Source organism: Macrobrachium nipponense, chromosome 3, assembly GCF_015104395.2.
Source record: "Macrobrachium nipponense isolate FS-2020 chromosome 3, ASM1510439v2, whole genome shotgun sequence".
Classification (NCBI taxonomy): domain Eukaryota; kingdom Metazoa; phylum Arthropoda; class Malacostraca; order Decapoda; family Palaemonidae; genus Macrobrachium; species Macrobrachium nipponense.
The window spans coordinates 90,721,001-90,738,074 of record NC_087202.1 but is presented as its reverse complement, the minus strand read 5'-3'; the positions used below and the strand labels follow the sequence as shown (position 1 = coordinate 90,738,074).

The window sequence follows — 17,074 nt, the reverse complement described above, 5'->3', positions numbered from 1 at the left end:
ATTAATCTTATATAAAAATATTTCAAAAACAAAATTTACTCCTAAATTTTCAGCTTCAACAACAGTTAAATATCACCTAGAGAAAAAAACTACTTACAATTGGTTGAGAGATGTTGCTCAAAACATTATTTGTCCCTCCCATTTTTGCATTTATTTTCAGAAGGATGTTTCCAACAGTTGGAGGAGCACAGGCCCGAACATTGGTAGACTTGATGCACTGTGTTACAACTTGTATATCTCTGTCTCCAGTTTTCTTAATACGAGCTGTAATATTTCAATTTATCTTGAATCATAATGGAGTTCAATGTGTATTTTGATATTGGAAGTGAAATTAAAATATAAAATCTAAATTAAAATTTGTTCTATAAATACAAACCTTCACTTTCTCAAGCTAAAATAGTTGATAAAAATCATGCTTACATATACACACCACAAAAGCCAAATACACACAAGACCTTTGTCATACTCAACTTCATGACCCCACATCTTCACAGCTGCCCAAATTCAAACAATCAAAAAGGAGGAAAGTGAAAGTGAGAGTAAAAATAAAGGCAAGGATGACAGCAGATCCAAAATTAGCAAAATGCTGTACAGTAATCCTTCAATTATCGAGATTGCCATTATCTGAAACTCAAATTATACAGCAAACCCAGGCAAAGGCCCCAAAGACATGATATATACAAATTTTAAAATATTTTTTAAAAATTGCCTCTAATGGTTGGTAATGCTGTGCGGACTCACGAAGAGGAGGGGCAATGTGGAGAGTGAGAGAGAATAAAAACAATAACAGAGGTATGTTTACATTCAAGTACAGTACCACACACACACCTTTACTTTATTTATATTTTATGCAACAGTCTTTGTGTAGAGTATGTATTAATGCACATCCTCATTCAATGGCATCAAAGAAACTTGCTACAGCCTGTTTGGTTTCATCTTGCCTACATATGAACTTTGCATTTTAAATATTTTTATGCTGATTAGAGATGAAATATCAACAGTGATAAAATATTCTCTTTTGTGCTGTTGTGCATGATAACCATACTTTAGAGTGAACTAAATTTTTAATGAAATACAATACAATAAATATAGAAAAAAATTGTAACCTATGCATGTATGTACACATTGTTTGATGGTATCATGAACTTCCTGGATTTTGGTTTCATATTTTTATGTTTATGATACAGTAATTTATATTCCATAAAGGATATGTACTGACCTGACCTATGGAGAGAGAGAGAGAGAGAGAGAGAGAGATAGAGAGAAGAGAGAGAGAGAGAGAGAGAGAGAGAGAGAGAGAGAGAGAGAGAGAGAGAGGGGGGTTTCCATTCTTGGCAGGGTGCTGGTAAGAGAAGAGCACCATTAACCCTTAGGAGCCGGGGTAGCAAATCAATATGCAGCACCCAAGGCTGTCAAATCTTTGACGTCACATAATTTAAGGTAAAGAAAAAGATCAATGGAAAGAGGAAGATAAGCAAAGGCATGGTGTAAGCAAAAAAATCACAAAACAGTTTCCCCATCTTCCAAAAGAAGTTCAAAATGACTATTAACAACCCCTTGTGGGGCTTCTTTTACTAAATCACAATTTTTGAAAGTAAGTTGTAATTTCCCTAACTGTATAAACCTGAGGTCCTTTACATAAGATTTACTATCAATGTAGTTCAGCAGTAATTGTTTGTCCGATGATTGGGAGTCCTGCCTGACTGGAGGTAAACATACCAGTTTGCTATAGGCCCAGGAACAGAGTGAGGGGTGGCATGAGGTGGGACTATATGTAAAGGACCTCAGGTTTGTATAGTTAGGAAAAATACAATTTACTTTTAAAAATTATGATTTGTTCTGACATGTTATACAAACCATCGGTCCTTTACATAAGGGAGACTTACTTATTTGTAGGAGGAATCTGAGTCTTGTGAACAGACTGGTGTTCGCCCAACCTGGGTTCCCTCCCTGGTCGTAAGAGCAAAGGGGGAGAACCTAGCTCTGTCCAACTGATCGGAGTGTGCACTGCAAGATCAGTGGTCAGACCTCTGGACCAATTCATAAGAGCGAGGCAAGCGTACCTCTTATGAATAGCAAGCAAGAACTAAAATCCTCAAGCCTACCTCTTATGAATAGCAAGCAAGAACTAAAATCCTAAGTAACAAGCCAAATATAATAAAGTACTGGGTTTGTTTCTTACTGGTGTCCGCTTCCCCCCTTTGCTAGGGAAGGGACGGATAAACAGTTCTATCTCTAATGAAAGGGATTGAATGAAGCTCGGTTACATAGCTTACCTGCATCGTCATAAAGGTGGGTGATAAACAGTTCCATCTCTAATGAAAGGGATTGAATGGGGCTCAGTTACATAGCTTACCTGCATCGTCATAAAGGTGGGTACACACATGCAAACAGAACCTCGTATTGTAACCGATTCTTTTAATAAATATGTATGCAAGTGTGGACGGTTCCTCGAACCCGAACCCCGAACCCGCGAGGTTCGAGGCTCCATTCGCCCTCCGTCCCGGCAATTGTCGGTTTTTGGGCCCCGAATCAAAGGGAGGTCGCTTTGCACGTTATCCAACGTGTGGACGGGACCCGTATTGCAAGCGTATCAACAGAGGTTGCTGAACTTATTGACACCGACTATGAACAAGGCCGTCCATAGTAGTCCCTTGTTTTGGTCAGTCAATATGTTTAGGTCCTACCAGTTTTATAATATTCTCAAAATCTGTTGAAGACATTCTGGTGAAATTTTTGTAGTGGCCAGAAACTTCTTGGAATCTCATGTCAGCGAGTAATTCCCAACCACTGTATTCTACCCTTCTAGTATATAACCTTGATTGCCACCATCTTCTTCTATTTCGCTTCATCTTTATTAAATAATGTATAAAATATATACGACAGCTGCTACTTGCATGGTGGCCATCGTCAGTAAACAACCCGGACAGACTGATGCTCGCAGTGGATTGCAATGAAGTTACGTGCTTAACATGGTTACGGTTCGTCCTCAACATTTTGCCACCTTGTAACCGTATATGCGTAACTCAGTTACACATACAAGGTTCGGCTCTCATGTGTACACCCACGTTAATGTCCAGCGTTGTGACGACCGGAAGAAAAGAGTAGGAAGAGGAGCCAGTCACACCCTCATTCACTCTCCATTCATGCGATATCACAAGGACGAGATGCTACCTTGTCCAGTAAAGGAGCTGGGTAAGTTACAAAACTTGTTGAGCAGCCACCGCAGGTCCTAAGGAAAAAGTGTCCAAGGGCCTATGCTCAATATCCCGAAGGTAGGAGGTGAAGGTGGTCTGGTTGGGCCACACCCCTGCCTTCAGCACCTGTGCGATGGACAAGTTCTTGCGGAATGCAAGGGTTGGACCAATGCCTCTGACTTTGTGGGCTCTCAGATGAAAGGTACTGGTGTTGGCATTCCTGTCTGAGTCGTACGCTTTCCTGACTACCTACTGAAGCCAGAAAGAAACAATGTTCTTGGACACCTCTTTCTTGGTCACCCTGGTGCTAACAAAGAGGCATCAACACTCAGGCCTGAGGTGTTGAGTTTTCTTCAGATAGTGCCATAGCACTCTCACAAGACAAAGCAGCATCTCTTCTGCATCATTACCAGTGAAGTCCTCTAGGGAGGGGATCGTGAAGGACTCGAACCTGGCATCAGGGACCGGAGGGTTGAGTCTTCGCTAAGAAATCCGCGATGAAATCGAGAGTAACCGATCCCCATCCACTCGAGTGTTTAACATCGAAGGGCCAGCAGAGAGACAGTCTTGAGGGTCAGATCCCTGTCTGACGACTCTCAGAGAGCCTCGTAGGGTCTTCAAGTCAAACTTCTTAAGACAAGAGTCACATACCACCCCGGGGGCCTGAGTTCCCTGGGTGGGCAAGACCTCTTAAAGCTCCTCATTAGGAGAGATATTTCCATGGAGGAAATATCAACTCCTCACAGCTTAAGGACTAGGGCCAGGGCGGCTCTGCATCCTTTGACTGTGGAGACAGAGGAGCTTCTCTTGGCGAAGAAAGATGAGGAAATCCGCTACCTGCTGCAGAGTGGCTCTAAGCGGAGAGAGACCCCGTCTACAACACCAACCACAGAGGATGGACCACTTTCCCTGGTATACTGCTGCAGAGGACTGTCTGAGGTATCCAGCCATCTCTGTTGCTGCTCGGCAAGAAAAGACTCTTGCTCACAAGAGATGGTGGATAACCGCCAGCCGTGACGACACAGGGAATGCATGCCTGCTGGTACCGTTCTACATGTGGTTGACACTGCAGGTTATGCCATGGGGGAATCTCTTGCGGTGCCTCCGAGAGAAGAGCCAGCAGGTCTGGATACCAAATATCCTGAGGCCATTTGGGTGCCACCAGAATCATCTGAAGATTGCTGGTGACCAGCACCCTGCTGATCACCTTGCGGAGCAGGCAAAAAGGGGGAAAGGTGTAGACTACGAGGTTGTCCCATGGTTGTTGGAGTGTGTCCTCTGCAGCTGCCCATCAGTCCGGCACAACTGAGAATAAAACCTGAAGTTTTCTGTTGTGCCGGGTGGCGAACAGATCCACTACTGGATGGCCCCACAGGTCGAAGAGCCTTTCTGCCACGTCTGGGTGAAGAGACCATTCGGTCCCAATCACCTGATTCTGGCGGCTGAGCTTGTCTGCCCCTACATTCCTCTTGCCTGGAATGTATCAGGCTGACAGCTTTACCGAGTGAGCTATGGCCCACTCGTGCACCTGCATCGTCAAATGGTGCAATGGGAGGGACACTGGGACCCCGTTTGTTGATGTATGCCACTACCGTGGTGTTGTCACTCATCAATACCACTGAGTGTCCATCAGTTGTTCCCAAAACTCTTGGAGCGCGAGAAACGCAGCCTTGAATTCCAGGAAGTTGATGTGAAGGTGCCTGTTGTGATGGTTCCAAACTCCTGCAACCAGCAACTCTTCCAGGTTGTGTGCCCCAACCCTCAGTCAATCCGTCTGAGAACAGAAGCATCTCCGAAGGAAGGTGCGCGCAGGGGCACTCGTATTAAGAGGTTCCTGTCGTCTAGCCACCAGGCCAGGTCCTCCCTTACTTGCTCTGTGAGGGAAACCAAGAAGGATTGTAAATCCCGTGCCTGTGACCAGGCACTCCTTTAGTCTTCACTGAAGAGACCGCAGGTGAAGACGCCCGTGAGGGACTAACTTCTCTAGTGACGACAGGTGATTGATCACGACTTGCCACTGCTGAGCTGCCTCCCTGAACCTGCTGATCTGCAAGTCTGCGGGGAAGGCTTGGGCTGCTCTCGTATCGATCAGCATGCCTAGGTACTTTATTTTTTGCTTGGCTTCGAGATCTGACTTCTCGACATTTACCACGATCCCCAGATCACGGCATAAGTCGAGGAGTCTATCTCTGTCCTGTACAGGACCAGCCAATTGTCGAGATACCTCATCAGACGTATCCTGACCGAATGTGCCCAAGCCAACACCAGAGTGAACACTGCGTGAACACCTGTGGGGTGGTTGAGAGACTGAAAAAAAGTGCCCTGAATTGGTACACCATCCTGTCGAGGATAAAGCGAAGGTACTTCCTGGAAGACTGGTGGATGGGTATTTGAAAATATGCATCCTTCAGGTCCATCGAAAGCAGGAAATCATTCTCCCTGATGAAGTCGAGCACTGAGCGTGGTGTTTCCATCGTGAACCGTGTCTGGTGAAAAACGGTTCTAGGGAGAGAGATCTATCACTGGTCTCCAGGCCCCCGTAGACTTCACCAGGAAGAGTCGGCTGTGAATCCCGGTGACTGATATTGCACGATCTCCACAGCTCCTTTGCTCAGATTGGTCTTTACTTCTTGTGTCAGTCTACATCCCTGGCAGAGCCGGGGAAGTACGTCTGAAGGGGGACCAGGTGTGTGGTGAGGGGTGGCCTTAGCTTGAAGGGCAGTAAGTATCCCTCCCAAAGAACATCCACTACAAAGTCTCGGCTCTGTAGCACTGCCAAGTTGCCCAATGGCTCGCCAGGCTAACCCCCCACCTCCGGCAGTAGCTGAGGGCTAACGTCGTCCCTAGCATTTCCCTCTTCCCCTTCTGCTTAGCCCATTTCCCGCAAGAGGAGGAGGCTTGAGAGGAGGCCTGATGCTCACCTCTCGAAGCAAAAGAGGAAGGCTGCGTCTTACCTCGCGCTACCCTCGACGGTGCTGACGTCTTAGGAGCGGAGGAAGCACTAGCCAAGCTCCAAGGGTTGGCTGCAGTTGAACGAGACTGCCCAGAAGTCTTCTTAACTGCCTGGTGTACTAAGCAGTCACTGTCCTCAGCACTCTGCTTTTCTACCGCAGCATCCACCATCTCTCTATGGAAGAGAGAGGAGAAACCCAGCAATGGTCCATTGTGTGACCTCTTGACTGGACGTTCTGGTTATGCGAGTCAGGATTGAGTCTTGTCTCCTCAAAACAGGTTGGTCGTCTGGTGGGCAAGGTAGGAGATGGCCCTACCTCCAGACTGGCAGTCTCTCTCGAACACCAAGTCCTCCTTTGGAACAATAGATCCTGAGGAGGCTGCTACTCTGGATACCATGAGGGACCACATATCCCAGCCGGAGACAGCCTGGAAAGCTGCCATGGCAGTGGATTCCAAGGCCAATGCCTCTTGCTGCAAGAGCCAGAGGTTCTCGGACAGCAGGTGATGAAGAGGCCCTCATGGAGTTAGACGAGCTATCTCCGGGTCAACCTGCTTGGTCGGTAACGGGTCTACCGAAGACATGTAAGAGCGCAGCTGACAAGGCAGAGGAGGGGAAAGCAGCTTGTCCGACCTGCCAGACTTGAGTGAGTCTTCTTGTCCTGAGACAAGGATGTTCAACTGGTCCAAGACCGGGGTAGTCCCACCGTCGCTCTGGGTTCCTTCTTAGGACCCCAGAATGACTCCAACCTCGATGGAGGGTCAGAGGGAGCAACCATCGATCCTTCCCCGAGGTCGTTGTGTTGATGAATAAGTGCAATGACCTCTGCAAAGGACTGTATCTCAGGGGGTGATCGCATCCTGGGGCGATGGACTGTCAGATCCATCCAGGCAGATCACTTCCCAAGACACTCTTCATTCAGGAGGAAGAACCTCCCCAGACCTCTCGTGGTCTCCTCCACCCACTTGAGCCTACTATCTGCTTGATCCTAGGACTGAACCAGGCTCGTAGGCTCTCGTGACTGGACCATAGGGAGTGCACTCCTCACAGTCACTCCTATTTGCCTCGCTCCTCCCAGTGTAGCTAAAGGAGGTTGAAGGGACAGGTGAGGAAGACCTGACGCTCCTACCCTGCCTAACAACAGAACCGGCAGGCTAGGAAGACTGCAGGCAATCGCCAACCAGTGATGGCGATCAAGCTGGTCTGGACCAGCAGTCTCCCAGCAGAGAAACGCTGAACTGAGGACGGTAGCATCAATCTCGTGCGTCAGGGGAGCTGCTACCAGCCGTGTGAGCCATCCGGTCCTGGTGGGATCAACGGTCGGGTAACTGGTAGCGTCCGCTAACGCGGAGAGAGAGAGAGCACTGTCCTCACGATGCGCCACAGTCCCAGAAGCAGCCAAGGCTGTTCCTAGTGACCAGGGGGACCTATTCCCAGCCTCGACATGTGGACAGTCTGGTGAGACTGTCACATCAACCCTGGGATCCGGACGATCGCTGCGCGAGCAATCGCTGGTCTGGCGAGTCAACTGAGCGACTCTTACCATCCTTCCACTCCATGCCTGAATCCTGATGGTAAGCTCAGTCGTCTGGTTCCTGGCTGCACGATCACCGGTAGGTGACTGTACACTCGGCGATGCTCATGAGCGAGTGGCAGAGATGGTTCCTGGTCCGGAGGTGGAACCTCTGGAGCCGGGAGGAGAGGTACCAGCTACTCAGAGGTACCAGCAGTAGCTGTTACCTCCACGGTCCCCGTCTTCTTCTCCCCTGAGGAAGGAGAGACGGGCCCCATTCCCGGAGGAACGGGAGGACCAGCGGAAGACCCACCTGTTCCACCAGAGCGAGACAGACCCTTAGAAGTGTCTGAGTGAGACTTCTGGGGGGGGGCAAGGCCAACTTCTTCCTCGGCTGGGGGGCCTTGGAAGTCGAAGGGAAAGAGGCGGCCGAAGACGACCACCAAGATCAAGATGAAGACGATGACACCTTCTTTTTCTTGGACTTCTTCGCCAGCTTCCTCAGGACAGCAGACAGGCCTCCCATCCAGGCTGGAGCTGGGGCGGTGGTAATGGGGCCCAACTCCACCTGGCCGGAAGGACCTGCGGGAGCAGCAACGCTTCCACGGGCAAGAACAGATGCCGCAGGTACGGCGAAGACTACTGAGGGCGATCCAAGGGGGAGCTCTTCGGGCACTCGAAGTCAGGGGCGGAGCGAGGACAGCAAAACCAGGTGGAGGAACTATCTCCCTCTGGGGCATGTACAACAGCGAAGCTTGTACCGCAGTTGAGAGGGTGACCGTGGTCACGTGCCGAGTGTACACCAGGTGGGGTGGAGCAGCATAACCTGGTGTCCAACGGTCAAAGTCGTCCTCATCTCCCCCGCGTGAGTGACCGGGGCTGCAGCTAATGATGTATTAGCCCCTGAATACTCAGAGTGCCCGGAAGAGACAGAGCGCGCCACGCCTGCTGAAGATCCTCACCCACAGAGGCAGGTACACCTGAAGAAGCAACAGTAAGGTTAAGGGGGGGGGGGGGGTCCTGTTTGCTCAGAGGGGGAAGGATCCCACCCTTTGTGGACAGAAGACCCCGAGTACAACTCCAGGTCGGGGTGTCGCCCTCCTTCCTCTGCACTCAACAAATCAAGTGAAGAGGCAGAGAGGGACACATCCCCCAAAGGGGAGAGAGCCATATATGCGGGGGCTGACGTGGAGGGAGAAAAGGAGATGACATGTCAGTCACCAGAGGTGTCGAGGGAGAGCTCTCCGACGACACCTTGGCAGCTCTACAGGCTTCTTCCTCTTCTCGTACAATTTTCAGTGCTCCTCCGACCAGGAGACACAAAGATCACAAGTTATGGACTGAGAGCATTCACACATCTCGGGACCTAGTACATAAAAGATGAGGGTCCACGGCATCAATGGACCTGAAAGCCCTACACTCTCCGGTTGGATGGGGGGCGAGGGGGCTTCTCCGATTCATGGGACTGCATGCTAAGTTCAGCAATGCACTTCCCCAAATAATGAAAACAAAAATAACACAAGGGTATTTGCAATCACTTCGACACTAAGTATTCTAACAGAAACGGGTTGAAAGGTAAGCCGCTTTGATAATCTCACGACAGATGCAGGCAGAGGATGAGCGTATGTCTTTACCTGATGGCGGTCGAAAGTAAAATGGTATGTTTACCTCCAATTTGGCAGGACTCCCGACCATCAGACAAGCAGTTACTGCCGAACTACCTTGTTAGTAAATCTTTCGACAAGTCCAGCTGACGTTAAATAGTAATTCCTTATGTAAAGGACTGATGGTTTGTATAACGTATCAGAACAAATCATAAATTTTATGAAGTTTTACAGGAGTTTAAATAAATATCTACCATATTTTGTAAAATTATAATTAAAGATCCAATTTCTGAGCATATTTGCTGTAAAACATTTAAACATAAATTTACCGAGAATAAAGATGCATCAACTTTTTAGGATTTATATTTCTAACATTTCTTTACACTTTTCTTTGCAAAATTACGTTCATAACTGACATACTTTCATAAATGATAAGAACTAAAACCAACAGCAACCCCTTGATATATTTATGAGCAAATTTACAGAAAGGCCTCATACAACAGAAAGGCCTTGTACAACAGAAAGGCAGTACTACATCTCTCTTAAAGTCAAGATCAAAACTAAGGTATGAGTTGCCAAGTCCCTCATCTTAGGCAGTCCAAAAGCTTTCCATTAGTGAATTTATGGGCTATAGAAGAAATGGCACCTCTCTCCTGCCTGATTCCCCCCAAATCAATGTCCCATAATATTGTTACTCGAGTGAATCTGTTGTCCACCCAAAACCTGTTATTGCTACATGTGAGCATATCCGTCCATTAAGGGTTAACTGAGACTTGGCGATTTATGGCGCCAATAATAATGGGGTAGTGGAGCCTCTGTTAGATATGTTATGGAACCATAACTATTTAATTAATAACCAGAAGTTGTCCATTATGGCGCCATAAATAGCCGATTTTACTGCCTGTATTGGCGCCGATACAGACACAACAGAGGCGCCATTAACCGGTTATTAGTGCCAAAACCCAGTTATCAGTGCCGCTAAGCTCTGAAAATTGCAGATTTTTGTTTATGGTTAAGCCATCAGAAGGGAAATCCTGCCAATAACAGTGGACTGCCTGTACGGTAACAACAATTTCACTTTTTTATTTATATCTTATGGTATAGTATTCTCATTTGTATTTTTACTATATGTCTTATATTTTAATTTTTGCAACCCAATAGATAAAACAGAATGTCTATGCAGGGTATGTACACGTACGTACGTGTGACGGTAGTGGTTACTACACACACACAGCCCTAAGGTAACGTGCACCGATTTGGAGGCTGTAATTTGGGGAAACTGAGTTATCTAAATTTTCTTACCTTGCTGAATGTTCTCACTCTGGAATTAGCTAAAAGGTTAAATTTTGGGAGAAATTAAATTGACGTGTCCTTATATGTGTTTATTCTTTGCTAGGGGTTCTTAAAAATTTTCCACCTTCTGGGCTCTTGGACTATTAAAACTTATTTCTTTGAAAGGCACTTTGTTGCAATTACGAGTTTATTGGCACGAGGGAAATTTTATTGAGTACGATAGTCACTTATCACTGTTATTGATTTGCACACCACACTTTGCGCTTATTCTTCTTTGCTGGATTCTTCTTTCTTGCTTCTCTCTGTGTCTTTCTTCTTCACTCTGTTCTCCCACTTTCCACTCTCCCCTCCACTTGTTCATTCTCTTCTCTTCTACCTTCTCACTCTCTGTCTGGCCTTTTTATTAGGATGATATCTTCTTAGCACCGCCTTTGGATTTCTGGATTTTGACTGGGTGTGGCATCTTCTGAAAGACTTTTTGTGTCTTAGTGGCTACAGACTTTATACAAAACCGCCTTCCTGTCATTTCTTCTACAGTGATTCGTAGACTAAATTAGGAAACGCCTCCTGCTTGATGCCTTAGCTTTTTGGGGATGTATCCCTGGGTCAATCTCGTAGGTCATTCGCTGAGACACATTTTCTGGGGTGTCCCACTATCTGGCTCTGCTTCTTGATTCGTTGAAATCCATAGGTCTACCTTTGGGAATGGGAGGAGCTCTCAAGTTTAACACTTTCCCTCTTTTGAACAAGGGATCATAGAATTCCTTTCTAACGTATGCCAGATGGCTCTCTCTGACCTGTCACATGAAGGGAACGCCGATTAATCATGAGAAGTAGGCTGGTGTAGGCGTTAATGAGGTGTGACGATGGGTTTTCGGAGTTCCAACCTCTTGGAGTGGTTTGGGAAATATCCTTGACAGTCACTTAATCTTTGGGTACTTTGGGAGACAGAGGTTTTCGGCTTGTGTAAAACGATCCTTTTCTTAAACAATTATCTTCCGTTCTTTTCCCATTTTCGTGCCTTCTCTTAAGTCCTTTCAAGTTAATGCCTTTTTGGAATAATTTCCTTAATTCTTTAATGACACTGTAACATATGCATACATTCATTCCATGGTGTCAGTTAACTTACTACCACCTGTTTGGTTTAGCCTTGTCTGCATATCAAACTTCCATTTCAAATATTTTTATGGTGATTAGAGAAGAAATATCAAATAATCATTTACTTAAAAAAACATTTAGGTTTGTGGAGCTTTTCATTTTTTATTATGGATAGAGATCATACACCTGTAAAAAGTGAGAGCTCGCTTATTCTAACGTCTAATTATGGTAATCATCTACAGTAATCAAGTTGCTTTCTTTACAGTATCAAAAGTTGTATTGCTGATGATTCACTTGAATAACCTACGGTTTTTACCATTATTACAGATGTTTTGTTTGCAGCGTTGACCGTTTGTCAACAGTTGTGATGGTAGTCAACTACTGACACAACTATTGACACCTCAAGGGTTAGTCTATTATTGAAAATCTTGGCAGGATTTTAAGGTTGTCACACAGATGCCTCTTTCATAATAACTTTCAATAATCTGAAGTTCAATTGTGGTTCTTGCCATTTTCCTCTTTTGCTTGTCTTCAATGGCTGTCCTGAGAATGAATCAAAATACAGGCAGTCCCCGGTTATCAGTGGGGGGTCCCATTCCAACGGCTTGATGATGAGCAAAAATTGCATATAATAAAAAATCAGCAATTTTTGGAGCAGATAACTGGTTAATGGCACCCTGTTAGATCTGTACCAGCGCCAATACTCTACTATCGGTGCCGATAACCGGAAATTACCACTGGACAAACGCTAAAAAAAAAATAGCCGCAGACCGAGCAGGCTTTAACCCTTAGTGGACAAGGTAATAAATCAATATGCAGCACCCAAGGCTGACAAAACTTTGGATTGGCCAATTGAAGAAACGAACACCTCAATGGAAAGTTAGATATGCAATTGCACATGGCGTAAGAAGAACATTCTAAAAAATTTTCCCTACCTTCCATGAGAAGTTGAAAATGACTACTTACAACTCTCTTTGGGGCACTTACAAGACAATCATAAATTTTATGAAGTTATACATGATTTTTTAATAAATAAATCTATTTTGTAAAATTATAATTACAGTTCACACAATATCAAAAGAAATAAAATTAGTAACAAATTCTGAGCATATTTGTTGTTAAATATTTACATAAATTTACTGAGAACGAAGAAGCAATAACTTTTGAATTCAAACATTTTTTTTTAATTCTTTGCTAAACTTCATCTATAACTGATATACTATCATAAGAGATAAGAACTAAAACCAACAGTAACCCATTGGTATATTTATGAGTAAATTTACAAAAAGATGTCATTTCCAAAAAGATAGTCTCCTGACACACAGCTGCACAACTTCCTCCCTTGAAGTCAAGAACCCAACCAACTCTCTCATGAGCTGCCCAGTGGATTCTAACTAGTCTAAAAGTTGCCTTGGTCAATTTATGGGCTACAGAAGTAATGGCACCCCTTTCCCGTCCGATTCCCCCATAATGTGGCGCATAATATTGTTACTCACCATCAGTCACTCTATGTACTCATGTGAGCATGACCATTAAGGGGGCCGGCCGGAACCCTTATATAAGGGCAAAAAATGCAAAGACATGAAAAAATTCATGGAGCTTCATATGACAATTGAGAATTTGTATACAAAATATTTCTTCAAAATTCCTCTTACTTTCGTAGTTACAGGGTAATTAGTAAACATAACTCAATAAGCCTAAAACATTCATCTGTACAAGAAAATGCAATATTTCTTCTGTTATTGTAAATTTTGATAACTATTGTCAAAGAAATTGTGAGAAATGGCATCTGTAGAGATTCCGTGGGTGGCAGAGGGGAGTATCAAGTTCAACTATGATCATTGCGAGCACAGACTTCAAGTAGTTTACACGTTTGAGTTTCACCTCTGACATTCGCTTGCTTTTACATATGTTTATCCATGTTTTGGCAAGAAATTCATCATGCCAATGAGGAAAAGACAAGGAAAACATCTTGCTAACATAAAGACGAAGAAAATTCGCTCTAATATGATTACAGAATATCATAATATATGCGATATTAGCGTAGTTAGTGAAGAGAGAGAGAGGGAGGGTTGCGTAGTAAGTAAACGCCCCCGTCTTGCCTGAAGCACACGTCACACTGTCCCCCAGGCTAAGATCTTTGAGCAAAGGGATCTTCATTTATGATACATAACATAGTTTTGGTTTATTAATACCCAAAAAGGAATATGAAATTCATAATAATCATGATTTATTAACATTGTCTTTATAAAAGAGTACAACTTCGAATTTCACCTCTTGACATTCTCTTGCATTTACGTTTGTTTATTTTTGTTTCGGCAAGAACTTCATCATGCCAAAACGGAAAATACTAGGAAAACATCTAGCTAACATACAGAATAAGAAAATTCGCTGTAATAAGCCGAGTTAGTGAAGGAGAGAGAGAGAGACTTGCGTAGCAAGGAGTGCCCCGTCTTGCCTGAAAAAAGAGTGTCTTCCATTCCAAAACGTACACCACCCTGGGTATCGACAGTGACTCCTCCTAGAGCCCTCACACCATCCATGCCGAGAAGAAATTTAAAACCGAGGGGCATTAGAGTAGTTACGCATACAGAAATGCTGGCAGTAGCTCCATTACTGAGCTGCAAGTGCACGACGCCCATTCCTTCACACACCCATTCTTGCCCACTCACAGTTATCATGCTAACTGCGCACTTGTTCCATGCCTTACAGCATGAGACATGAGCGATGCTTTGAGAACACCCAGTGTCTACTAACACGCAACACTGAAGACCCTCTACACTCAAAACAGTACTTGGCAGCACCTTACTCAGTGGGTTTGGGGAGAGGAGGCTGGCGCTGATGCCTCCTCTCCTTGCTCGTTTCCCGGACAAGCTGACGCAATGTGCCCCATTCCACCACACCGATAGCACTTTACCCTTCTCCGAAATCGACCATTTACTCGGTTGCGAGCAAGACAGTCCCTGGCAAAGTGATTTGGTCCAAGGCATACATGACATTTTCTGAACTGTTTGTTTCTACTGGCACAGAACCCAAGCTTCCTGCGGCGCCAAAAACATGTTTCCACTGAAACAGAAGGAAGGTCATCTTTCAGAACCGCCTGTGCCCGAGCCAAAATCTGTTCCAGATCGAGGGCCTCCATGCGAGACCCGGCTCTCAACAGCTGACGAACTCTCTCTGGAAGTCCAGCTACAAAAGCACATGCAAGAGCTTTTTCAGAAATTCCTCCAAACAGGGATCCGAGTCGACGTAGCTCAGCTAAGTAGACATCCGGTGCCTCTCCACTGTGCAACTTCCTACTGACAAACTGTTCATAGGCTACATAGGGATCAACAGCAAACGCAGCCAACAATGCTTCTTTCACCTTGTCAACCTTCTTCCTATCTGCTGTGGGTAACTGTAAGTACACTGCAAAGGCACCACCTGTAAGCCGCAGAGGAATCACACTGGCCACATCATCAACTTTCCGAAGCTTGCAAACCAGCTCCAAACTTCTCCAGCCACTCCATAACAGATTGTGCGTTTCTGCCATCATACTCAGGGATCAGTTTCAAGTCGAAGTTACTCTCCATACTGCCTAGATAGCTTGTGGCAGTAAAGAAACACAGACTTGGTTTTTTCTTCTTTACTTAAAAAATGATATATATATAATGGATACAGACACACAACGATCCTTTGGTGGAGAGGTAATAATGTCCTACAGGGCTGACTTCAACTAACCACACACTCCTCACTCTCCAAGAGAACATCTTAAATAATCATTGACAATCAACAACAAGTAATATACAAACTCAACTAGTCATAAACGGTCATTTACACCTCTTCCTTAATAACCCACAACAACAGAAATACCTTTATACATAAACTGTCCAATTAAACCCAAACAGTAATTAACAGTTTCAAACAATAATTATACAGAAATTGTATGAACACTTGGTGGCAACAACACAACAGCTCCTTCCCCCTCCGTCCCATTACTACTTGATATGTTAGACAGTTTTAGTACCTGGAGTTTGAGAGAGAAGACTGGGATTTAATTCATTCTCACATAATTTTTCAAATTTACAAACTAAAATCTTACTAATTCCCTTTAGTATTTTCTTTAATGAATTGATGTTATTGCTGTATACATTAATATTAATATTTGAAAATATGAAGTCAATTATTTATCATACAAAAAAAAACTAAAAGGGTAGGAGAGAGAGAGAGAGAGAGAGAGAGAGAGAGAGAGAGAGAGAGAGAGAGAGAGAGAGAGAGAGAGAAATTATTATTTTTACTATGTGATATCATTTAATCTTATTAAACTTACTAATACAGTACAGGCGGCCCGCGGTTAACGGCGCAATCACTCAACGGCGAATCGGTTTTACGGCGGTCGTCAAAAATATTCATTAAAAAAATAAGGCATTTTAAAGGTATCTTTACGGCACAAATTTCAGTTAACAGCGCCGCTAGCGCCGGTGTCTAACGAGTTCATACATATGTAGAAATGCTGTTCGGACCATAAAGGTTATGCAAATTATATTAAATTTTATGGAGAGTTATTACGTAGGTATTAGGGTAAAAATAAAATATGCCTCTGACGCTGTTCTATGCTGAAAATATCGAGTTACATAAGTGCAAATTTAGCTATGGATGTGTCGATTCATAATTGTTCATGCTTTTGTTTAAAATGTGTGTGAAAATGTATTACGTAAAAGGCATTTTTATTTCTGTACAGAAATATGATATAAAGGCAGCTTTTGAAACTGCCCTTCACGATACCAAATACGGTGTTTTTTTTCATGTTCTTTCTTGTAAGCCGCTGCCTGCCGCTCTTCCGAAAATATCGATTTAAAAAAAGTGCAAATTAGCGATCGATGTATCGATTTTTATAAATGTTTATGCTTTTATGTTTAAAATGTGTATGAAAATGTATTACGAATAGGGTATTTTTATTTCTGTGCAGAAATATGATAAAAAGGCAGCTTTTGAAACTCCCCTTCAAGTTATCGACTACGATGTGTCTTTCAAGTTCGTTCTTGTATGCCGCGGCGGCATACAAGAACGAACTTGAAAGACACATCGTAGTAGATAACTTGAAGGGGAGTTTCAAAAGCTGCCTTTTTATCATATTTCTGCACAGAAATAAAAATCCCCTATTCGTAATACATTTTCATACACATTTTAAACATAAAAGCATAAACATTTATAAAATCGACACATCGATCGCTAATTTGCACTTTTTTTGCCGCCGTCTGCCGCTCTTCCAAAAATATCGAGTTAAAAAAAAAAAGAAGAGTGCAAATTTAGCGATCGATGTGTCGATTTTTCAAATGTTTATGCTTTTATGTTTAAAATGTGTATGAAAATATATTGCGTTAAAAGGTATTATTTTCATTTTTGTACAGAAATAAGATACAATTAAGGCAGCCTT

General features: G+C 44.1%; 1 protein-coding gene across 1 annotated transcript in view; it reads right to left on the bottom strand.

Moving 5' to 3' along the window:
* LOC135221883 (protein argonaute-2-like) overlaps positions 1-17,074 on the bottom strand; it is a 285,753-nt gene that overhangs the window by 62,866 nt on the left and 205,813 nt on the right. The window contains exon 11 of the mRNA XM_064259840.1: positions 98-264. Coding sequence (XP_064115910.1) covers positions 98-264 — 167 coding nt within the window. The remainder of the gene's footprint in view (positions 1-97; positions 265-17,074) is intronic.